The 24,814-nt window shown below is 41.6% G+C and overlaps 1 protein-coding gene across 5 annotated transcripts in view; it reads right to left on the reverse strand.

Moving 5' to 3' along the window:
- Positions 1-4,017: 4,017 nt before the first annotated feature.
- EFR3A (EFR3 homolog A) overlaps positions 4,018-24,814 on the reverse strand; it is a 106,300-nt gene continuing 85,503 nt past the window's right edge. For 3 of the 5 annotated variants that reach the window (XM_045453658.1, XM_045453656.1, XM_045453659.1), the window contains 5 exons: positions 21,202-21,293; positions 16,338-16,386; positions 12,163-12,266; positions 11,361-11,410; positions 4,018-6,416 (listed from right to left, as the gene is read on the reverse strand). In XM_045453658.1, the coding sequence (XP_045309614.1) occupies positions 6,311-6,416; positions 11,361-11,410; positions 12,163-12,266; positions 16,338-16,386; positions 21,202-21,293 (401 nt within the window). In that variant the 3' untranslated portion in view covers positions 4,018-6,310. Of the gene's footprint in view, positions 6,417-11,360; positions 11,411-12,162; positions 12,267-16,337; positions 16,387-21,174; positions 21,294-24,814 lie in introns of those variants that run through there. The other 2 variants (XR_006706164.1, XM_045453660.1) reach the window with 2 other exon arrangements.

Genomic DNA, 24,814 nt, shown 5'->3' on the forward strand with positions numbered 1-24,814 from the left:
CTCTCTGTCCTCAGCACAGGCTCAAGGGGAAGAGGGCCTGGGCGACCCTGGCACGGCAGTGTCAGCCCACGTGGGAATGCGCATTTAGAGGGGGCGGACGAGGGCTCTGTACTTCCTTGGCATCTCAATAAATACTCCCATCAGTGTTGGTTTTGGTTTGGTTTTCACGACATGTAGATACCGGTGCATGGGTAGATGTCAAATGTAAGACAGAGCCACGGAGCAAAAAATTATCATCTCCACTCTATGATAACTGAAGATGACTTTTTCTTCTATTAAAAACAAAGGAGCGTTATTTAATCGATCTTATGACCTACGGGACACCAATGACCCGCCGGGGATGTCTACGAAGAACTGAGATAACACACCTTCCTGTAGGAGCCCTGAAAACATACTTGCCGTTCTAGTTGTTACGAGTGGCCATGTGTCATGGGCCATGGCCACCACCAGGAAGGATCACTGCTCACGCTTGTCTCAGGTCCTGGACTTTTTGTCTGTTTGTTTTTAAAGGGTTTATCCCAGTGGCTGGAAGTTTTGGGGGTTTAAATGCCCATGCTGACAGAGGCAAATTAGTATCACGGTAGCTGTAAAATATCTGAAACGTTAGCCATCCCTCCATCCACCCACTCACCTGACCGGGTACCAGGCAGAAGGCAGGGTATTACCAGAATCCCCCACAATATTTGGTAGGAACACAAACTCCTTGGTTCATATCACATCCTAGGTTCCCAATCCCCCACAAACCACGTGTCTGGTAGGGAGATAAGAGTCCCTGTCTGCTCCTCAGGACCCGCTAGAGTTCAGTGTTGCTGGCCTTCTCACGGCAGACAAATATTCTGAAGTTGGGAGGCCAGGGTAAGAAATTGAAAGGTTGTGGTGTGAAGCCAACAGCGGACATCCTTCCCTGCCTTCCAAGGCAATCACGTGAGGACATCTTTCAATGAATCCAACACACTGGCACTTTTTCAACCAGGTGACTTTAACTAGCAGCCAAAGTTTGGGTTCTCCCAAACTAAACTTTGGGTTCTCAAAGCGAACCCTCTGACAAGAACTTGAGAGCAAGTTCAGTTGGAAAGTGAGGGAAAGCCTGACCGGAGACCAAAGAAACAGGACAGGAAAGATAATGAAAGGTGCCTTAGCAAACCAGGTACAGCTGGAAGTAGAATACATGCACGGAGAGAGGAGAGAGATCAGGACGTCGGCTTCTAGCAGATCAGCCAATACTCCTGGGGAGGGAGAGATTGCCTTCTGGCCTGCGGCACGTGGGAGCGAAGTGGGCTCCGGGGCCCAGAGAAAGCCTTCAGGCAAAGAAATGCAGGTGCTAGCGGTTGGCATCAGCCAGCACGCATTCGATGGCAGAGGCAGGCCGGTCGCTGATGGCAGTTTCTCCAACTATTACGTTGCTGGCTTGTTCCTCCTTCCTTTAGCCCAAAGCGATTTACCAACTGTCTGCTCCCACTGGCAGTCGTGGTGCCAGCCTACCACTTGTATGGCGACCATCTGCCTTCACATCTTCACCGGAGGCGGCTGGTTGTTGCTCAGGGAAAAGAAAAACTGACGTGACCCACCTCACTCTCGTAGTTGACAACCTTTAAACCTCATGCGGGTGCTCAACTTCTTCTTAAAAAGTTGATGTTCCTGCTCTCCAGGACAACTGTCTGCTTTTAGCTCCTCTCTTCAGACCTCCCCACACCTTCCCCTCGCACTCAGCTCATGACTCTGGAGGACCGTGAAGGGCCTGAGATTTCACCCTCCTTGCAGCTTAGTTGATGTGCACTGCAAGGATGCTGGCAGAGGACACGAGACACCTGGGTCAGAGACAAAGGACTTCATTACCTACAGTAAAGGCAGTAGCCCCAGCAGCATTTATGCTCCTCCCTTGAGCCCTGATGCAGACACGACACACACACACACACACACACACACACACACACACACACACACGGCTTCATTACATGGGAGAACGCTGAGTTTAGGTAACCTAAAACTATCCTGGTTGTAAGCCCACCTGACCTTTATCCCAGAACACATTCTCTTTCTACATGAAAGTGAGCAGGCCTGCCCTTGGCTCCAAAGGGAGACACCATCCCTACCTTCCCATAGTCTGTTTGCTATACTACATTCTGGGGGAGGTGGTCCAGGCTAAATAAAGGCTGTTGGTGTCTGCATGCTCACATGACCAGCACGGACACAAGAGACACAGAGAGAATCGTCCAGCAACAATGGTCTCAGCTGACACTCCACCCTGAAAAAGTGAAGGTTTCTAATGGGAACGCTCTCACTTTCCTGCTGCCAAAGCTACAAAATTACCTGTAGTCTTTCTCTTCCGTCTCCTTACAATGAAGTGCTCCTTAATCTGGATCGAAGGTCAATCCCTCCCACAAGGCCCTGCGTACAACACTCTACTGCCTTCTCCAGGGTTTGATCCCTGTAAATACTTCCTTTTAAAATCAATTTATCCCTTTTCTTCTATGACAATCTAATCAACATGCAAACGTGCCCTAAAATCTCCCATCTTTAAGAGTCCCTCCCTTGACTGATTTAAAGGAAGTGTAAAATTATAAATCTGATGCTCCTAGCTTAAATACAAAACTAGACAGTACTCTGTTGAACGCCTTTTACCTGACTCTACATCATCCAACCCTACCTCTTAACCCGCACACCGCGGTGACAACCGGTTCCACATAGGCTTCCACCTGCCTCATTCGGAGAGGTGGGGTCCGACATCTGCCTTCCGAACTTCCATTCTCCTTGCGATCTGACACAGAACTCCTCTGAGAAGGAAGCATGGGGCACCGTGGGAAACCACTCGGTGCTCAGGTACACATTCCAGAAATGGGGGCGGGGCAAGGGGTAGTTACTGCCAACAGGCCACCCTGGAAAATGAAAGGCACGCTTCCCCGGCTTTCATCACCTGGGTGGGCAGAGCTGAGATGGACCTCCAGTCACCTACAGTGACACACAATTCATAAATGAATACCCCTAACGAGCCCTTCTCCTTGCACGGCACTGTTCCGGGCCCTGGCCAGGTTTGCTGGGACCGCCGCCCAGAACAATCCCCGCGTGCAAGCCTGTGTCTTAGCCCGGGTTCTCCTACAGCAGCCTATGACCGTGCCCTCCTCAGAGTCTGCCTGTGACTCAAAGCGCAAGTACAAGGCAAAGACAGCGGAACAGAAGGCAGGGCTTGATGCTCTGTCTTGGCTCTGCTTTTTCATTCATTTGAACTTGGTGCTTGAGATCAGTATTCATCAGAATGGCTGACAGGATCCAACAAGTTAGGGCTAGAAAGAAAAGCAAGTGACACAGCACATAACACAGGCTGCTCCTTCTATGCAGCACCTTCCCGGAAGTAGCATCAGCGAACCAGGGGGCGGAGGGACCTGGAGCCGCTTTTTTTTTCGGAGAGAATTTATACGACAAGGAGAGATGCAAACCAGAAGCCTGGTGCAGAGAGGGCAGCGAAGCTTTCCCGGCTCACACCGAGAGCTCCACCTTCGCCACATCTCATCACGACTGGCAGTTGCCGTTCTGGTTCTTCGACGTATGTGAGGATGCGGCCCCCTGGCAACCTGATTCCTCCTAGAGCTCTTCATTTTTAACGAAAGCAAAATATTAAACTTGACTTGGTAAATGCAGTCACTATTATAAATATGTACTTACACAGAAGTAATCTGATTTTGTTTTATTGCTTCCATAGGAATTGCAATGGGAATTTTTACATTACAAGAAGCCCACTTTGTTACATTTGCTACATATACTGGCATGAATAAGACAAATCAGTTCCATTTTTGGACAGAAAGAAGAGAGATGCTAATTGCTGGTGAAGTGTAGTATTATTCTAAAAGATAACGAGTACAGAAGCGTCAAGGGGTGTACCGTGTGTGTGTGCGCACGCGTGCGTGTATATTCAGGTCAACTCCAATGACAAACTCTAACCAGTCAGAGGCAACACAAATCTAAGGAACATTTATATGTTAGCTATTCAATGTCAAGGAAAAAAAAATGAGGCAAGTGTACACAGCAAAAACAGAATGATTAACAGTTTATTAAGAGTTTTAAATATCTACAAAAATATAGCCATACAAGTGAACTTCAACAAATCGTAAACTTTCAGTCTCCAAACTGGCTTGGACGTGACCCCCTACCCGCAGGATCTCCTATGGTCTCCTAGAAGGGACAAATAACGCAAAGATCCACTTCTTGGGAACCATTATTTATCTAGGATATATAGAAGTCTACTGTGATTTAAAAACAACAAGAAAAAAAACCCCGCAAAACCCACATCAACAGTTTACAAACAGACCAAGAGAAAGGGGTGAGAAACATTAATTCAAATGGTTTTCCTCTACATGCAATACATGCATTTTTAAATCACAGAGAAACATGAAATTTTGTAGAGCAAAGTTTGTTTTGCACTGAGTGCAAATGAATATATAATTCCTTTACTTATACCACTAAATTATATATATTTTCATACAAAAGCACACAGTGTTCATCTATAAAATGACATCCAAGTGGATGATGGTTGTTTCTGTGTGTCCCCCTGCTCAGATGTTTTTAAATGCACAAAAATTAACACCCTTCTTTAAAAATAGAGAAGAAAAAAAGGGGAATAGAAAGCATAAAACTTGGCCTATTATGTGGTGACACATTTTACCTGATCAAGAGGCAAAGTTCCAGTGGCAGCTGAAGTAAGGTCATCCAACCCCTGTGCCAACTGCACTGTTATCCTGCAGATAAACATTCACGACACCGCCCGGGAGGCCCGAGTATCATTTTATGGGTCTAGACAGCTAGGACCTTTTGCAAGAGGCTTCGAGACCCCGTACGTCAGTTTATTAAAAAACTGGAGGCAGGCTTGTTCTTTTGCCACTTCCGTACATTTTTCTGTTCCTTGCAAAGGTGCCCAACAACCATATACACAAACCTCTAACATGCCATTCTCAACTGTAGTTTTTCAAACAAAAAAGGTAAAAACTGAATTGTTTTTTGAGCTACAATGTTTGATATGTATATTGTTCTTTGTAAAAAGAAACTGAATCTGAAAAGGCAATATAATTATAAACAGGTTATTCTATAAAAATGACCTAAGAGAATTTTATATGAGTTGCAAAGAAAGTAGCTCATTTTCTCTGTGTAATGGAATTCACTAAAATGCACATAATTTTAAGGAAACACTGTGGGGCTGGGAGCACATGTTACACGTGTAGTCCCGGTGGCCTCAATCAACAGAAGCTTCCGCTGACAATCCTTAGCACGCTTGATCACTAAAGCCATAGGCACTCTTTTCAAGTGTAATATAACAAATCCTAAACAGATGCATACAAGTTACAGTTCAAATCTTACAAATTAAAAGCTCATTTGGAGAATCTTTTGACTACGAAGATTTAAAACAACGCACAATATAAAAATGTAAATAATGTGCTTTGGAAGAAATCAAAATGTACACACTCTTCACAGGTGAACTAGTAGCTGTTTTAAATGTCTTTTTTTTCTTACACTAAATACAGATCTCATTTAATTAATGGAGCCACAGCAAAATACTACTATAGTTTCAAAGTATATTCTGTAAACTAATACATCTTATGATGTAAAAAAATATTGCACGGTTTGGTATGCCAAGAGTAAGCTCTAAGCTTCTCTCAAGTAGAATGGTCAACTCTTGGCAGACAACACAGTATTACGAAAACTAGACGCTTTTTAAGTATGGCGATTTTAGGGTTGGTCATATTCTAGGAATATTATTCAAGAGATGTCTTCTTACCATAAACAAGTTGAGGAATGCCTAGCACATGTTACTACAGATCACAACATCTAAAACATGGGGACAACAAGCCACAGAACAGTTTTGCAGCCCCAAGATCAGCAATATATTTGTATGTATTTGCTTTTGCAGATAACCAGACACAAAAGCAATTCTATTTCTAAGCAGTTGTGTAGATGTTTAAGAAATACAGTAGACACCTGATGCATCTTCAACCCTCTGAAAGCATAATCTTTTAAAATTACCTGTTTGTGAAAAGTTTAAAATACACTGTTGAACTATGGAATGATGGGAGACCAATTCCAACTCTGGAAGCCAACAGGAAGCTCAAAAGAAACTATCATGACAGAAACCGACCCTCAAAAGTACTCTCAACCATATACAGCTCCACCGTTTCTAATGCGGTACGTGCCAAGATTTGGTTGAAGAGAAGTCTCACCGTTATTCCCAGGAAGCATGTTAACACACATTAAAGTAAACCCTGAAAACTCAGCGGGGCCTTCATTTATAGGCTTTAGATCCTATGCTGAGGTCTTCATGAGCCACTCAGTACACACACAGATCTGGAAACTTCATCTCATAGACTGGGACAGACTGGTACTGGGCATGCCCAGAAGTAATGGTCAGTGTTCCCGATGGACTAGGAGGAGGGCTGTAAACAGAAGAACAAGCCACTGTCAGCAGGTCCATTTAAAGGCTGTTCGTTTCACCGAGCATCCCAACAACTACCCGCGAACAGCAGAGCAAGACTCCTCCTGTCACACTGCCAGCCAGCTACAAGGCTAGCTGGGAAAAGAGGTGGGGATACCAAGCTGGTTTTAAGTCTAAGCCAGACGTTGCCTCTTGAATATATGCAGATGTGACTTTTAATAACAGGATGACACTATGCCCATTCTGGTTCAAACTTGCTTTGTTTCACCAGCAGAAAAATCTTCCTTATGTACATATGTTGTCCTCTTTTGCTGACAGCATGGTATCTCATCATGTGGATATACTGCAACTGATCGGATCCAGTGGATAAATGCAAGTTCATTTCCACTTTCCATTACTATAAATAATGTTCACAGGTCTTATACGTACACAATTTTATCCTGTCTTCAGTTTACAAGGAGAATTTCTTAATCAAAGCATACTCACAATTCTGACTTTGATACATATTGCCAGAATACCAGCATTTATATTTCCATCCGGAGTGTACCTGTTCTCTTTTGCTTTTGTTGTTCTTGGTTTTAAATCTTTGCCAATCTGGCAGGCAGAGGGGAATTCATTCGTATTTTTCATTTTTGGGTTACTACCAGTGCTAAGTATCTTCGTAGATTTTGTTTCCTTTAAAATAAACTGTCTCTGTAAGTCCACAACCTGTCGTACTCAGATGTTTTTGTCTCTTTAATATGGGAAACTAATTTTTTGCGTGTGTGGGAAACAAATACTTTTCCAGAGTTTATGTTTTGAGTCTCAACCTTGTGTTTTGGGTTTTGTTTTGCTAAATGCTTAAAAATCTTACCAAAGAAATCAATATGATTTTATGACTTCCAGGTTTTGTGTATGCTAAGGAAAACTTTCCCTACACTAAGATCATAAAAAAAAAATTAGAGAAAGACAAATATCATATGACTTCACTCATATGAGGACTTTAGGAGACAAAACAGATGAACAGAAGGGAAGGGAAGCAAAACTAATGTAAAAGCAGGGAGGGGGACAAAACATAAGAGACTGCTAAAGCTAAAGAACAAACAGGGTTACTGGAGGGGTTGTGGGAGGGGGGATGGGCTAAATGGGGAAGAGGCACTAAGGAATCTCCTCCTGAAATCAGTGTTGCACTAGATGCTAACTAACTTGGATGTAAATTCAAAAAATAAATTAAAAAAAAAAAAAAAGTTAAAAAAATTTCCTGTATAAATTCTAGTATTTCTATGTGTATTTCTAAACAATGGGTTAAAATTTTCTGTTTTGGTAAAACTCGTGAAGAATGCCCCCATGCTCCCTCCTTTGCTGGTCACCAGTCTTTAGCAGTTGCCCACACAGGATTTATTAAGCGTTTTTCTCTTTTCCCTGAAAATCTAAACTCTTATCTTTACCACAGATATTTGTATTTCCAAACCCTTCTCTGGAATTCCCCCTACCTGCACATAAGTCCAATCCTCTGTCAGTACCAAAGATCTAGATCATGTTTTCCTACCCAGCAAGCTCCCTGTCTGTTTTCTTCCACAGCATGCTCCCCACTGCTTTATACTGGAGTCTTTCCACACTGTCTTTGGCATCATTTGTTCAAGAATAAAAAAATGACTGTGTGAACATTTCTGACTGAAACTACAGGTTCATCTGAAGAGAACAATGTCTTTAAGATACTAACTTTCTATTCAAAACAAGGTATGAGTTTCCATTTGTCAAGTGCTCTTGTGTGTTTTTCAGAGATTTATAATTATTTCATATAAGTCATATACAGTTCTGTTGAGTTTGTTAGTGATTTAGAGTTATGAACATACAGAAATAAATTTTAATTACCATCCATATGGTAATGAATTTAGTTAATGTACACACAAATACTATCTAACTGTAAACAGTTCTCAAGTTATTCAGTTGATTCTATTTTCCTGGTATATTATTCTATTTCTGGGAACTAACAATTACTTTGTAATCACCATTCCAGAGTTTGTAACATCCCTTTATTTTTTACTGAGAGTTAATTTTCAGAGTGAAATGCAGGTTTTAAGTGTACTGTTTAACAAGAATTGACAAATGTATACCCTGGTGTAAACATACCCCAGTAAAGATACTGAACACTTTTGTCATTCAACAAAAAGGTCCCCTGTGTCCCTAACCAGTCAGTTTCTCCCTACTCCCATGTGCCCACATCTACCAACTATGTTCTGATCTCTGCTACTGAAGATCAGTGTTGCTGGTTCCTGAATTTCTTACAGCCTGTAAAAATGGTCCACACAAGCTATACTCTTTTGTCTGGTTTCTTTTGCTCATTTTTGTTTGTTTAAAACCGAAGAAAACGCGTTCCTTTTTACTGCTGAATAGTACCTCACTCTATTAAAGATAGCCCTATTTGTCTCTTGTCTATCCGCTCTCCTGTTGAGGGACATTTGGTAATTATGAAAAAAGCTGCTAACACATTCATGTACATGTCTTTCTGTGGAAATAAGTTTTCATTTCTCCAGGTAAGTACTGAGAAATGGGATTACAGGGTCAAGAGCAGGTATATGTGTAACTCCGTGAGTAACCACTAAAGTCTTACACAGTGATTGCACATTTTCTCTCCCGTGAGCAACGTAGGAGTGTTCTTCTATAATGTCCAGTATACTGATACCTCATCCTATGAAATTTTGTCTTTCACATACTGTGTCACTCCGTTCTTGCATTACAATCTGGTTCTTTTTCAGTTTCCTTTTCTCCGCTCAAACATGTAGATCTTTTCCTTTAAATTCTTTGGCGTGTGTGTGCGTGTGGCACATGTGCATGTGTGTGTATTTTTAGGCTCTTGTCTACTAATTCCAATAACTGGATCACCTGTGGGGCTGTTTATTCTTATTGTATTTTCACACTTCTTTGCATTTCTTGTAATTTCCTTTCATTGCACTAAGGTCAAAGGGAACGAAAGAACGATGGAGTTTGAAGTGTAAGACTGTTCTGTTTCTTTTCTTGAGAATACAAATCCTTTTCCCTGTCCGGTGATTAGAGTAGGCAAATGAACAAGAAGAAATATATCAAACAAGACCAAAAACTCTGGGGGGTGCCTGGCTGGCTCAGTCGGTGAAGCGTGCAACTCTTGATCTCAGGGTTGTGGGTCTGAGCCCCACAGTGGGTACAGAGATTACTTTAAAAAAATAAAATCTTTCAAAAAAACAAAACCCAAAACTCTATTGTGTAAGTTATCCAGAAGTACGCCTTCCTAATTAGGTAATCTTGAATGAATTACCTAACTTCTATGTGTCTGTTTCTATACTTGTCAAGTAAAATTAATCACTAACCTTTTTAAGGTCTGTTATAAATATTAAATGAAATAATGTACTTAGCACAGTGCCTAGAACAGCATAAGCGTTCAATAAATATTAACTATTAGTAAGGGTTCAATAAATGCTATTAGATTTGCAATGCCAATAAAAGAGAATTAGCCATAATCATTATTCTAAAATATTAAAGCCACATAGCTAGGACAGTGTGATTAAATGTAATATGGTGGGTCCTAGCAACATTCCTTTTAAGAACATGAGTTATGGATATGAATTCGGATTTTTCCACTCAGTAGCTGGATGACCTTCAGCAAGTTACTGGATTTCTCTAAAGCCTTCAGTTTTTACCCAGAAAATGAAAAAATAGCCATTTACCTAAGTTTTTCAGGGCTGTCGTGAAAATGAGCAAAAGGAACAGATACAAAACATGTAGTGTAAGATCAATTACAGTCTAGACAGTTACTGTTATAATTAACAGGCAGCAGGTAAGTAAGTGTCCACACACATCGATTTTCTCTGAATCTAAGGTATGTCACATACTGCATACTACTGTCTCAGTCTCTGCTCTGAAATTCTGTGAATGAGGAATTCGTAGCTTAGTGAGGGTGGCAGGAATGGTGGGGGGAATGCCTAGAATGAGATGTGATACTGATGACAACATACTTCGCATACAATGGCAGAAGAAAGGCTGAACTAAAAGAACACGAGGACCACACAGCACGTACCTGCCTCTCCTGTTTACAGAACACTGGAGATGAAGCAAAGCAGGCTTAGCTAATCAAGTTAAAATATAAATTATACCGCTGATGTATAAAAAAAAATTCCGAAAGCACAGCTCTGAACTCTGGCTCCAACACGGTGCCACGTCAGACGAAGGTCCCCTTCCACACTGAGGTCAGCAGAAGAGCGCTTTTGTCTGCTTAGACCGAACCTGCCACTGCCCCTCTGAACCTGCCACTGCTTCTCCGTCTTGGGCTTCGCGACTTAATAACCAACACAAGCAAGTAGCCGAGTGACCAAATGTGTTAGGTACCAAATGTTTAGGACATAAAATAACTTACAACAGGACTAAAATGGATACGACTTAGGACCACCCAAGGAAACTTTAGCAATTGTAGTGAGCCATCCACACAGGTACAATCGGTCTTGCCCTGGAAAGAACTGTGAGGTTGAACCGTATGAAACTGCAGTTTTTTTGCAGATCAAAATGGTTAAATATGAGAAATTATCTGGTTAAGCTTATCATTAGAACGTGAGTCTCCCAAATTACCCAGATCTTTTGGGACCACGGGGAAGGAAGGAAGGAAGGAAGGAAGGAAGGAAGGAAGGAAGGAAGGAAGGAAGGGAGGGAGGGAGGGAGGGAGGGAGGGAGGGAGGGAAGGAGGGAAGGGAGGGAGAAGGAGGGACCTAAAAAGGGAAGCTAGGAGAGGTAGAAGACACTGGAAGCAATGCTACCAAGGTCTGTCCAGGGAGCAGAATGACTACCAAGATGGAGGCACCTCTACGATCTCATGTTCTCATGTTTGCCCTGAGTGAAAAGCACAATTACTTAAACATAATCAGCCACAACTCTACAAGGGTTTAACAGTTTCTATTTTGTTGTGACTTTATTGCTCTTGTAGTAATAAAATCCTTACCGTATGGTGAGTTCCAGTATTTGAGCAAGTCTGTCATGAAGCAAATTTGCCTATAAGGGAGAAAAAAAAAAAAATGTTAAGAAAGGATTATTTTATTTCCCCAATACCCACCTGTAATAACACAAATGCAATTGAAAGGACAAAACATATGGGGCGCCTGGATGGCTCAGGTGGTTAAGCATCTGACTCCTGATCTCAGCTCAGGTCATGATCTCATGATCTCATGATTCATGGGATCGAGCCCTGCATCGGGCTCTGCACTGTCAGTGCAGAGCCTGCTTGGGATTCTCTCTCTCCCTCTCTCTCTGCTCCTCCCCCACACGTGCACACACTCCCTCTCAAAATAAACAAACAAACAAACATTAAAAAAAAAAAAAAAGACAAAGCATAAGTACAACCATGAGGCTCATGGCACAGAAGGCTTTCATGTTTTGGTTTTATCTCACATGCTGGAACTGAATGTAAAGTTTCTTTCATCCGTTTCCTAGTCTCATTCGTAAAAACAAACCACAGACGCACAAGACAAAATACCCACAGCAAAATCCCGGAGAGCCACTGCACAACAAGTACCACGGCCACAGGAACCACCCATGTGTGGTTTGCGACCTGCCATTTCCATCAGTTTGTGTTACGTGAAGACATCACTTAGGCTTCGTGGCCAGGCTGCCAGCCCTCAGTCCCTATCTGACACATTACCCCGTGCCCCGCTGATCTGCGTAAAGTTCAGAACCTACCAACTAATCACCAAAACGTCACAAAAATCAAACCCCACCCCCACCCCCTTTACCAACTCTTCACTTACTTTGGATTCACACTGTGCTGCTATTTCTTCAAAAGGTGCTTTCTGGAATTTCTCTATCACAAGACGCCTCTTTTCCTTTTCCTGTTCTTCCATTCCACTGGTATCTATAGAAATGTTTACAAAGACCCATTAAAGGGAATACAGACTTTTATTGAAACTTGTCAATAACCAGAAAAGCAAATAATCTATAAATCAAAAATAAAGGTAATTTACAGGACTAATTTTAAAAGAAAAAAAGCAAAAGACCCAACCTCCATGAAATGTCTAGAAGGCTAGAAAGCGCATATATATAATTGTTTTTTCTTAATCTAAGGGTTAAAGCCACATAGTAAAAGATCCTTTGTCAAAGACTCCCTTTGTCTCTCTTACCAAAATAGGAGGGTGACAACTCCCTCCATGTGAAACAACTTCAAGGTCCTTCCTGAAAGATGATCCCCTCATGAATATTCATGCCCTCATACATAGGAGATACGAAATTAAAAGTCTGCTATACTTGATACTGAATGGCACAACTGAAATACAGAGTCCTTTGGAACCACACTGTTGTAGCCTTTTCCATTTGTTTACAATTTGGAAAGACATTTTATCTTAACATGCTGGGTGGTCCAACCAAAGTTTGTGAGACAGTCAAGTAAATAAATGCCTGTCTTGATACTGATTAGTGTGTATATTTGCTGAAGAATATGAAAATAGGGACACTTTCTGGCTTATTAATGGTCTGTTTAACGCCCCATCAATTCTTCAGGTTGTTGTTTGGCTCCCCTGGTGGAGAATTTCATAGAACGAAATGCACTGTCTTCAACATTCTTTAAACCAGCCTGCTTTTCAGGTAGATAACTGCAGATAATAATTAGCTAGTTTTAAAAAGTGGAAACAGCATAAAGAGCAGGTCAAAAGGAAACAGGCATTACATACTTTCCTTTGAAATTGTGGTAGATTAACCAAGGTGAAGAATGTATATACTTCTGAATGACTATCAGCAGAGAACTATGACCACCTCTCTGCTGTTCCCTAGACTGGGGCAAGCAATTCAAATGTGCCAGAGGCCAGGCAGGAGACATACATGTTTAAATCAGGTCAGGTAAAAGCAGCAGAAAATAAGGGGGACTTGGGCAAGATGAGGCATATACAACCTGGTCTTAAATATTCAATTTCTGCAAATATTTCCACCTAAACTTGGCCTGGAGACAGCAAGTTTGTTTTCCATGCTCATTAGGCAGTTCTCAAGCTTTCTGGCTTCAAGAGTCCTTTTTACATCCTTGAAAGTTACAAGGAAATCAAGTAGTATTCTAAAAATGTATTCTATCCATTGATATTTTCCATGTTATAAAACTGAGAAACTTTAAAAATATTTAATTCATTTAAAAATAAACCATTTAGGGGCGCCTGGGTGGCGCAGTCGGTTAAGCGTCCGACTTCAGCCAGGTCACGATCTTGCGGTCCGTGAGTTCGAGCCCCGCGTCAGGCTCTGGGCTGATGGCTCAGAGCCTGGAGCCTGTTTCCGATTCTGTGTCTCCCTCTCTCTCTGCCCCTCCCCCGTTCATACTCTGTCTCTTTCTGTCCCAAAAATAAATAAACGTTGAAAAAAAAATTAAAAAAAAAATAAATAAACCATTTAAAAATAATGAAACCATTATATGTTAACATAAACAAGATTTGCTTAATGAAAAAAAAATGACCATCCTTTTCAAAATGAAAAATTGAGTGAAGAAAGTGGCATTGTTTTATATTTTTGCAAATCTCTTTAATGTCTTGGCTTAACAGAAGGCAGCTGGATTCTATCTGCAAATGCAGCCAATCCACCGCAATGTGTTATTTTCGTTGAAGTATGTAAAGAAAATCCAGCCTCACACAGATATGTATTGGGAAAGAGTATTTTAACAGCCTTTCACAAAACTGTGAGAATTTCTTCTTGCACACTCCAATAGTCCTCGAGAAGTGGTAGTTTTCTTAAAAGTTAGTTGTGATATGGGGTTTCTAGGTGGCTCAGTTGGTTAAGTGACTTGATTTTGGCTCAGGTTGTGATCTCCCAGTTCATGGGTTTGAGCCCTGCATCAGGCTCTATGCTGACAGCACACAGCCTGCTTGGGATTCTCTCTCTTGCTCTCTCTCTCTCTGCCCCTCCCTGTTTGCCCTTCTCTCTCTCTCTCTCTCTCTCTCTCAAAATACATGAGTATGAAAAAAAAAAAGTGCAATATGAAATGTGAAATCTTACTAATACATTTCTTGTAACTGGTCATGGTAAAATCTATTCATCTATTTTGCACTCCGAATAATCCTTATTTATGCACGACTTTGTAACATCATGCAACGCTCATTTGGAATAATGACCCAGTGATTTATGCAGGTTCTCTAAATACAGACGTGTTTCATTATACAATTTTTAAAATCATATTTGTTAGTTATTACAGCTGATCTCATTGGAAATGTCTTTAAATATTAGGGACCTGTCAAACTCTCCAGCGTAGACAAAAGTTTCAAAATTTTAATTTTGTTCAAAGTGCTGATTTTATCATTAGAAGCAAATACAGTGAGGATGGTTTTGTGTTTTCTCTTGAAGTCACAGCTTCATTTATTTTCCAGAAAATGTCTACCAGATACCATAGGTTTTCCATCAGTCTTTTTTTTAAGTAAAAATGGTGTTCCTTATAAAAATCGACTAGCGTAAGCTTGCGTATCAAGGCAATCCACGTGCTCTATGTGTACTTCCCAAAGATACGTACCCATGCGCTGAGATGTAATAAAATAATTTATAATTAAGAGCATTCCTAAATAAAATCTCATTTTAAAATAACCGTGTGTGCTGAAGAATACGACCACTGCCGGTCTAGCGTAATGCCACTGCCTGTATTCCTGTTGACCGATGCAGTATAAGGCTAACGGTGCCTTAATGTTAGGATGAAAATACTTTTTCACTTGAACGGTCCCCGGAAAGAGCCACCACTGGCTATCCAGGAGCCACAGTCATACTATGAGAACCACTGCCCTAGACTGTACATTTCCAATGGGGGTTCAAAGTCGCTCACGGAGTTCAATTTTATTTTGGCAAATTTGCCATGGTCTTACAGTCACAAAAAAATCCTCTCACGGATTAAGCCAGGAAAGGTCAGATTTCATTTCATGTATGATGGGTGCTAGAGCACTCCACCTTTCCTGGACACCGATTTTCTTAAACTAACATCTCTGAGAGCCAATTCCCACTCTATACTGCTTTGCCAATTAGAAATGAATTGTGAACAAGGCACCATTAGCCTAGTAGTAATTTCTATTAATACCTGATTTAGGGGCACCTGGGTGGCTCAGTCTGTTAAGCGTCTGACTTCAGCTCAGGTCATGATCTCAGTTTGTGGGTTTCAAGCCCACATCAGGCTCTGTGCCGATACCTCGGGGCCTAGAGCCTACTTCAGATCCTCTGTCTCCCTCTCTCTCTCCATCCCTCCCAAGCTTGTGCTCTCTCAAAAGTCAGTAAAACATTAAAAAAAACAAAACTTAATTGAAGGAACCACTTCAAACTTTTAAAAAAGAGGCAAAATACCAGATATAATTTATTTCCATAAAGGCCAAAGAGGAAAAAAAAAAAAACCACAGTACTATGTTATGTGAAGTAAAAAGATTAATCAGTGAGATGTGGGTATGAAAGCTGGTGTCAGCATTTGCTAGCGATGTGACCTCAGGAGAGTTTAATTTCTCCGCCCCAATGTTCTCGCCTATAAAACCGCACGAGTTAACATGGTGCTATCGTGCCTCCTGACGACCTCAGGCCACTTCTTTCTCTCACCCTGTTGGAAACACGCTTGTCACTACATGACAGGCCTGTTACAAGTTACTGTTTAATTTTCTCAGGTCTTTTCAGAATTTTCATCCCTCTCTCTCCTACAAAAGGAAACATGCTGTTTTCGTGAAGTTCGTGAAGCCCGCAAGTTGGTCACCAGATAAGGGTGGCATCGAAATAGTGATGTGCTTTCAGTTCTAAGAAAGTCACTCTTTGCAAAGGAAAAGAATAACCTATGACAAGACAGGACAAGTGTAAAAGTCTAAAAAATGTGGCTGAGTAAATCCATTACACAACCACACAGAAACGCCATGCCGTGTGTGTTCACGCTGGCACCTAATCCAGGAAGGGGACAGCGGTGAGCCAGCCGGCAAAGCATCAGGAGAGTGAACGAAAATCTCACCAATTGCTTTCTTCAGTGCTTCAAAGGTGATTTCTTCAGTGTTACTAACCTAGGGAAAAGTGATTTGGCGTAAAACAAAGAGTTACGAAAGGTCAACACAAATAATACCTTCACCCAGTTACAAGTATCTAAGAACAGATTTCAACAGATTTTTTCCTTCTTTGTGTTCGCCGGGTTTGTGATTACATCCACTCTGTCCCTGGTGGTGACAAGGGTCTACTGCAGTGACTACTGCGAGGCTGGCGGCATCAACCCCCTCCCGGCAGCCGAAGCACCACTGAGTCACAGAACTCAATCCCCAATCGCCGCGTGGGTAAGGCCCGAGTTCCGCTGGCTGAGCCAGGCTTCGTAGGCAAATGGTGCTTGGAGGTATTTAAGGCAGAGACCAAGTGTACATACGGTCCAGCTATGTAAAACATGAAAACCAAGACCCCTCCACCGTCTATATTATCGGTGCCACGTACAGTTTACTATTCAAAAATAAACTGAAAATTTTAACACGGTTTAAGAAAAAGCAAGAATCGCTACTCGGGCAAGTGTTCAATGACTATAGCTAATCAACATCTTAAAATAATTACATTCTGGATGTTCTTAGGTCAACCACCAAGACCTACTCTCCAAAACTACCCTTCATAAAAGGCATGAAATCAACTGCCTTATGATAAGAAGGCAGTCATAGTTTTTACGGCACGAGTGCATTTTTGGGAGTAACACACCCAGCTACTACAGTACCTCCGAATGAAAGTGAAGAAATGATACCTGCGTACTTGCCTGGGCCTCTGGTCGTCCCTAATTTTAGCTCACGAGCGTCTTTTGCTAAGGCTAAGGCGGCAAGACTAACGAAAGCAAGACTTCGTGCCGGGCACCTGAGCTTCTCTGTAACTCAAAGGCTTTAGCGGGAAATCAAGCAGCAAGGGCTCCACTACCTCCGTTTTCCCACTGAGGGCTCATATTTCTAGGTGAAGTCAGATTAAACCTGGGAATCTTCAGTTGCTTTGTTCTAGATATTTGGAGCAGAGACACAGGATTAGGCTCTGGCTCGTTCATTACTGGTACTTAGAAGCAATCTAATATCTCAATAAAAAAAAAAAAAAACCACTGTTATTCTTACAACTGGTCAGGAGTTTTAGGCTTTTGAGGAACTGCTACAGTACAGGAGAAAGAACACCGAAGAAGCTACAAGGCCAGCATTCTTGTGACACATAATTGGTCACGATTACCTGTCTGGTCCCAGGTACGTGAAAAGCTGAAGTACTTTATTCCAAAAACCCTTCTTCTCTGTGGGTTCTTGTCTTCCCGAATTCGCATGATCATGATGTCCCTCTCCTTTCTTTTTTTTAACCTTTCTCCGACTCCTTTTAAGTCACCTCTTGGCCCTGCCCATTCTGCTCTAGAACAGGCGACTGCCCTCCTGCCTCCATATCTCCAGCCTGGCTACCCCGGGGCCCTCCTTACTCAAGGTGGAGACTATTAAAAGGATGTACTAATTGGCCTCTCTACTTCCAGTTTCTTCTTTCCAGTTCAGCCTGGTCACGCTTCTGAGATTCCTCTCATGAAAGCATAGCTCCGATAACGACACTCCCCACATTCCAGGGTGTCCCTACTTCCTACCAGATTACATACAAAGCCCTCAGGTGGGTGTCAAAGCCTTCTGTAATTTGGCTTCCATCTTGTTTCCCACCTTCCCTTCTGTGAATCTGAATCCTATTTAAAAAGGAAAAAGGACCAACTGCTTTATACCAATGTTTAATGATTCGTATTTTTCACACAGTTAGTTCTAGCCTAGAAGGTAATGTTATTTTGTCTTCTCGTATTTGAACAGTCATTCCTAATATGCAAAATCAGATTCCATAATGGTAAACGAGCCTGAGACTCCAATGCACTCAAGTAGCTGTTGAAGACAAGCCACCCCTTCACTGGCGCCTGACCAAACTCCAGTGTGTTTGCCTTTGCACACACCGCTTGCACTGGGGCTCTGCAGAAACGGTGCAAAGGCACAAGCCTCGGGGAGTTTCAACACCCCTTTTACTCTTGGTAACCTGAACCTTATTCACGATCTGTAACTCTACCCTAGACTGTACAACGCCCTTGGGGCTGCGTGAAATCTGCTGTTTGTCTGGTCTTCTTCTGATCGGTCCAGGTGCTCTGTTACTTTCACGGACACCTTAGTAATTTTATGGCACCTAGGAGAGCAGCCTCTGACTGATATTACACTAGACTTATTTTGTTAGCACACATGCAAGCTTCTTTACTTGCATTTGGGAAAAGGCAGGGTATGAATATGTAAAATAAGGGTCTGTTGTTGGTCCTGGACTAAACAAGAATTCTTTGCAGCCAGCCAGCGACTTTAATTTTGTACGAAGAAAACTTCAATATGCACTCAAAATGCAATGTTACACATACAGCCTCCCATCCATTCCCCCAAATAATCAAACACCGACTATTATCTTTTAGAGAGAAGAACCAAGTGGTGATTTCAGGTTCTACTCATATCCATTATGCATATCAGTCATGCCCATAATGCTCAGAGATCAAAGAATCATGTCAATGCTGCTTTATGCTATTAGTCAAGCTGATAATTTTATCTCAGGAGGCAGAGACATTTCTATTCCATGTTAGCCATTTATCTTCTTGAATATTTTTAGATATCTCTCCATCTATATATCTCCATCCATATATCTATATAGATATATAGATTTCTATATAAATATATAGATAAGAGGTATATAGATATCTCTAATCTATCTATCTGTCTATCTAGGGCAATTTTTAGATAAAGTTCACTAAGTGATTCATGGTGGGCAAAGGTTTGAATTGCAAACACTACTAGTGACAAACCTCAAGTAGCCCAGGTATTTCAATAGACTACTGCTAACAATCTGAGTCCTTATTTAGGGAAACAGAAGTTTGCTAGGATCTCAGCTATATAATCTGACTTTCGGAAAAAAGTTACAAGCTCTAAAAGCAGACATGGGATGTATCTGAGGATGAACCGAGATTATGTACATAAAGTTTCAAATAATTACGATCAAATACAAGAATGTTTTTTAATGAGCGATTTTCTTATTTGATTGTTAGCAAATACACTTAACCATAGTTTGATATTTTGTTACACCATCAACTGTTAGGTGAACACCTAACTGATGTGAATTTCTCCTGTCCATACCATGAAATTAATTAGTTCTGGCCTAGAAGGGAATGTTATTTTGTCTTCCGGTATTTGAACAGTCATTCCTAATAATGCAAAATCATATTCCATAATGGTAAACGAGTTTGAAACTGCAACGTGCTCAGGTAAATCTTCTAATAACCTGTACTTAACTTTTCAGCTCAGTGTGTAGCATATTTGACTTAGGACTTAGAGCAAAGAGAAAACAGGATCTTTAACAAGCTAACACATGTATTAATGGACTTTTAATTGCAAAATTTATGTGTAAGAATCTTACTATAGTTAAGTCTTTGTACAAATGCTTCTTCAGTTCATTTTATCATAACAGATGGACTCTTTAGAATAATCTGAAGTGCTATATATATATACGTTTTTAAATAAAAATGGTTAACAAAAGGAGGATGGAATACTAGTCAATAAAATGTATTGCACACTCTTGATAAAATATATAAACTAAGGCTTTGGATTGATTTCTTCCCTCAAAAGGTAACAGCAGGAAATTCATGATCATTAAAACACAGAGCTAGCACAATACCTTCCTGACTAGTAAAAAGTATATAAATTAAAATGGCTTTGAAGAGGTGAATTTAGAAAAGATGATTTTTCTTGAGCCTTAAACTGGCAAGAAATTACATCTGCCACATTTCAAAATGAATACTAACTGCCTCTTCAATTGCTATTGACATTCTGCTTATAATTTCTTAATGAAGCTGATTAATTCTACTTACTGTGGGGCACTGAACAGCATAAAAAGATGTAAGTCAGTCAGCTGTGGCCTGGCCACTAATAAGTTTTAATTCCCGAAGGTGAGCTGACAAGGATTGGGAGGGGGAGTGGGGAAGAAGGAGGTGAAAGCATGAATTCAGGCAAATTCCTTCCCCCTTTCTGAGACGGATGATCTCTTCTTTATACTGTATCATGAGAAATAATGAAATACCTAGGAAGGCAAGCAAGCCCCAAGGAGAAGGCTGGCTTGACATGCTGGTATTCCGGCATTTCTATCGGACTATCAAAAAATTCTCTGGCGATTTGTGTGGAGTAAGTCGTAGACAATACTAGCTGCTTTTTCTTCCTAAAGCACAGGAGGGTACACTTTTGTGCTCCATTGAAACAGGAGGAGAGCATCAAATCTGACATTTCAAATAAGCCACAGTCCTTACATCTGGCATCGACACAGCATAGCCTACATGAAACTCATTACAGTTACTATCAAATGATAAAAAAACTTTCCCTTATAGATGAGGCTTTGAAACCTTTCAGGTATATTTGCCTTCGCATGAGATTGTACAATTTCGTTTATTCTCAAAATTTGGGTTTCATAAATCTTTAAAAATAAACAGGATCTGGAGAGCTTCCTAATTTATAATAACAGGCCTTATGTGGTATTTTTTACTGATAAAAAAACTTAGTTCTGTTTCACGGATGCTTTTAGTACACTAAATTACAATGTAAGATCTAATGACATCATAATACATACTGTTAAGTTTATGCATCTTTACCGATAGCTGAGTTTCATAAAATGAATAAAAAATAAGCTCAAGGCTAAATCGGATTAGTGTACTAATAGTTTTGTTGAGTTGGGGGGAAATTTAGAGTTCTATTTGCTCCTGTTCAAAAGCCTGGAGGGGCACAAAACTCTTTTACACTGACGTCTCTCTCAAGAAAGCCCTCTGCCGGACACCTTCAGCAACTTACCACATCATCAGAAGGGATGCTGTTGGGCAAAATATCCACCTGAATGGATACGGTGTCCACAATACTTTTTCTTCTAGAAAGTCGATCTTCATCTAAAATAAAAATTGTATTTTCCCCATTATTTGCTAGTGAGAAATAGTATGTCCTTTATAAATTCTACTTCAGATTTCAAAAAATTTTAGAAAGTTAAAGACAGTCTGTTTCACTCTTTCTAAATAAAAGCACTGTGTTCTCAGACTCCTAAATTTCATCAAGCAGATTAAAAAAATAAAATTGGTGGGGTGAACTGAAATAAGGTTAATAGTTTTATTTTTCAATAAGGGGTATTCAGAACAGCAACAGTACCATTATCTGATAATGTAATCAAAACTAAAAGTCAACACTAAAGGGAGGGATTACAGAATCTAAATGGGGTATGTTCATTTTTGCTGAAAACTCCCACTACTGCCCCTATAGCTCTCATGTTTCCTCAAAAGTGCGAAAGCTGTGCACTAACTGGTTCCAGGGGGCAACTCGGGAGCCCACGTCTGTGAGGATGCCACGAACCACACTTGTGGACCAAAAGGGCCTGCTGCCCCGGGTAGCAGCTCCCTGCCACCCTTCCCGGCCACTCCACTCCACTGGCTCCTGACCTGTAGCTTAAGGCAACCACCTGGTCCGAAAACCCTCCCTTGGCTTCAATGCTCCAGCGCAGCCCCCTGCCCCTCCCTTCTGCACACTGGCTCACTTGCTTGGTCTCCACCAACTGTTCTCATCTTCCTTCCACCGCCTCGTCTTCTTAGACCGAGTTACAATCCTGCCCTCAACTGCTCTTCTCAGGAGGCCTTTTTTCATAAAAATCCTGTGTCTTCCTAACCAGTCAGTTCAATGGCTACTCCTTAGCCCCCTGCCTGCCTAATTACTTCATGGAAATTTCAATTTTTTTTTTATTATAATCTCCTTCCATACATGCTTTCCTACTTCAATTTTCTCTTTCCGCATTCAGCACATCTATTAAGTGATTAGGCACCATGTTCGCCGTGAGGGGCAGACTGCCTAATGAAGTCCACTCCAGACTAAAGGCGAAGACCGAAAACAAACAATTACACAAATGATGAGGTGTGATGGAGAAGCACAGGGTGCTAGGAGAACATCCAATAGTCATGGCTTCATCAGAAAAACGGAAGCCACTTTGAGGATCCCGATACACAGAATTAGAGGTTTATTCAACCATGGCTGGAATTGGACAAGTACATTCTCTTTTCTGAGCTCCAGCTCACTATTTCCAATTTTCTATTCATCAGTTCTATTCCACATGTTCTAAACCCAATTTTAGCATTTCTAATAAACTATCTTTATCTCACACTGACCTATTTATTTTCAAGAGTGTCGTCATTAATATCCTTCATCTTTTTCGCCTCAATTCTTAGGATGGCTTCCTAGATGATCTAATTGCTCTCCCTTCTATATGAACAGCTATGTGTACTGTTTCCAGAGTAAATCACTTTCCGTCTCAATTATAATTTTAAAACAAATACGGCTCCCTGACTAATGTAAAGCTTCCCAAGCTTTTGAAATTGGGCTTAAAACATGTCAGCGATAGGTGGAAGAGGCTGCCTCCACTGCAGGCTCTGGTGGCCCCAGGACCCACTCAGCTACTAGAAGTGCCGAGGAGATCAATATCCACACACCGGGAATGTTCCCAACAACAGCTGGGAAGCTCAGGTCTAGAGCCCATGTCTAACAGCACAGTCACTTCATATGCTGGCAATACCCCATCTTTCTAACCCTATTCTGTACAGACTGTGGTTTTCTTCTACTGAAAGGGTCAAGAATGAAGAACTAAATGAAGGCCGGCAGAGATGAAGAAACTGGTTTCTCTCTTACCGACTACTTTTCTACTCCAAGAGAGCTTTCCACGGTAGTAATTAACACTGTTAATCACATGTGGTAGTTCACCCTCTTTGCAGGCAATTCCAGCTTCTCTGTGGTTTGGAGGGACCATGTAACTAGTTCTGGCCGATACAGTATAAGCAGTGCTCCAGAGAGCAGCTGCCCCATTCGGCTTGGATTCCGAATGGGATCATGAAGTCGCGCACAGTTAGTCTGAGCAACACATCTTTACTTTAAACCACCAAGACCCTACAAGTTTGTTACCACAACATAACTTGGCCAGGGTTCAGCGCTGGCGCTGACACTCTGGGCCAGATAATTCTCGGGCTGGGGTTTCTGTGTATTACACGATGTCAGCTTCTCCCACTAGAAGCCAGTAGGGCTACCCCACCTCTCCTTGCCCCAGTGGTGAGAACTAAAAATGTCCCCGGGACTCACAAATATTCATTGGCATGGGCAACATCACCCTCAGTTGAGAATCACTGACCCAGTCCATCCTGACTGATCGCAACCCTTTCTGTAATGTTCCCTGTATGTCACCATCACATCATAAGCTCCTTAAAACACTAACCACATCACTCCGCCAAGCTACCCACCTCTTGAGGAATTAAAAAGCCGTTCTGGACTTACCAGCAGTAACTTCAACTGCCCCCTAATTTATCTAGCGTTCAAGTTAAATGTGCTATTCTCCCATCTCCGAGCATACTTTGGCCTATCTACCTTCCATACTTTCCTACAAACAGAAAACCCTACTGGAAATACTTTATTACCTGCCCTTCTTTATAACCTCACCACTATACAAATTCTCGTCTTTCAAGGCCTACTTGAATATCACTTCCTTATAATATTAAATATTACTCCAATTATTTCTACTTACCCCTCTTTCCTCTACCTACAAAAATTTACTATCCATTACGACTGCTCTTTCCCCATCACCTTTCAGTCATTATTGCCCTTCTAACATTTCCCGGGCCTTGTATTAAGACATGTAAACAGACACCTTCTCTCATCAACCACAGCAGGGCTCAGTGACAGACTCTGTGCTTTGCATCTGCCACGCAGATATAAATTAGCAAACACAATGGAATCAGTGGCACTGTCATGGCTGACTTGCTTTTGCCCTCGAAGCTGGCCAACTGTCAAGGTCTCCTCAGAACTCACAACGAGGAACAACCTGCTTCTCACAAAGAACCCCATAAAAGGATTTCTAGGTTAAAATATATAGGCTGATACATGGTATGGAAGAGTCAGCTTTAAGCCCAAGATAAAAATAAAGGGGGAAGAGAGGCATGGGCGCAGGAAAGGAATCACTGAGTGGCAAAATCAATGAGAACATAGTCCAGAGGGAGTGGATTTAAGAAGATTAAACATTTTTAAAGGGAAGAAAAAAAAAAGTAACGGGAAACTCTAATGCTGTATATTCACAACTTTTTTCTTTAGACCTACACAGTCACCTGCTTACAGGTGCCAACTGTAATCAGATCTCATATACAAAGTTCCCAGGATGGAAGCTGACAAGGATGATGCCCTCGTTCGTCCCCATGGGCCACCTGCATCTGCTCCTGACCCTTCCCCAGCCTCCTGAGATGCCACCTCACCGCAGCCTCTCGGACGGACTGTTCTGCTGACTCCAGAGAACCGCCTTGTCACCACCTCAGTGTCTTGATATATACACCCTATGGAGAGACCCAGGCTTCCCTTCCTCAAGGGGGGCTGGGGCACTCCCAGACACCGTGCCCTC

This window comes from Leopardus geoffroyi, chromosome C3, assembly GCF_018350155.1.
Source record: "Leopardus geoffroyi isolate Oge1 chromosome C3, O.geoffroyi_Oge1_pat1.0, whole genome shotgun sequence".
NCBI classification, from domain to species: domain Eukaryota; kingdom Metazoa; phylum Chordata; class Mammalia; order Carnivora; family Felidae; genus Leopardus; species Leopardus geoffroyi.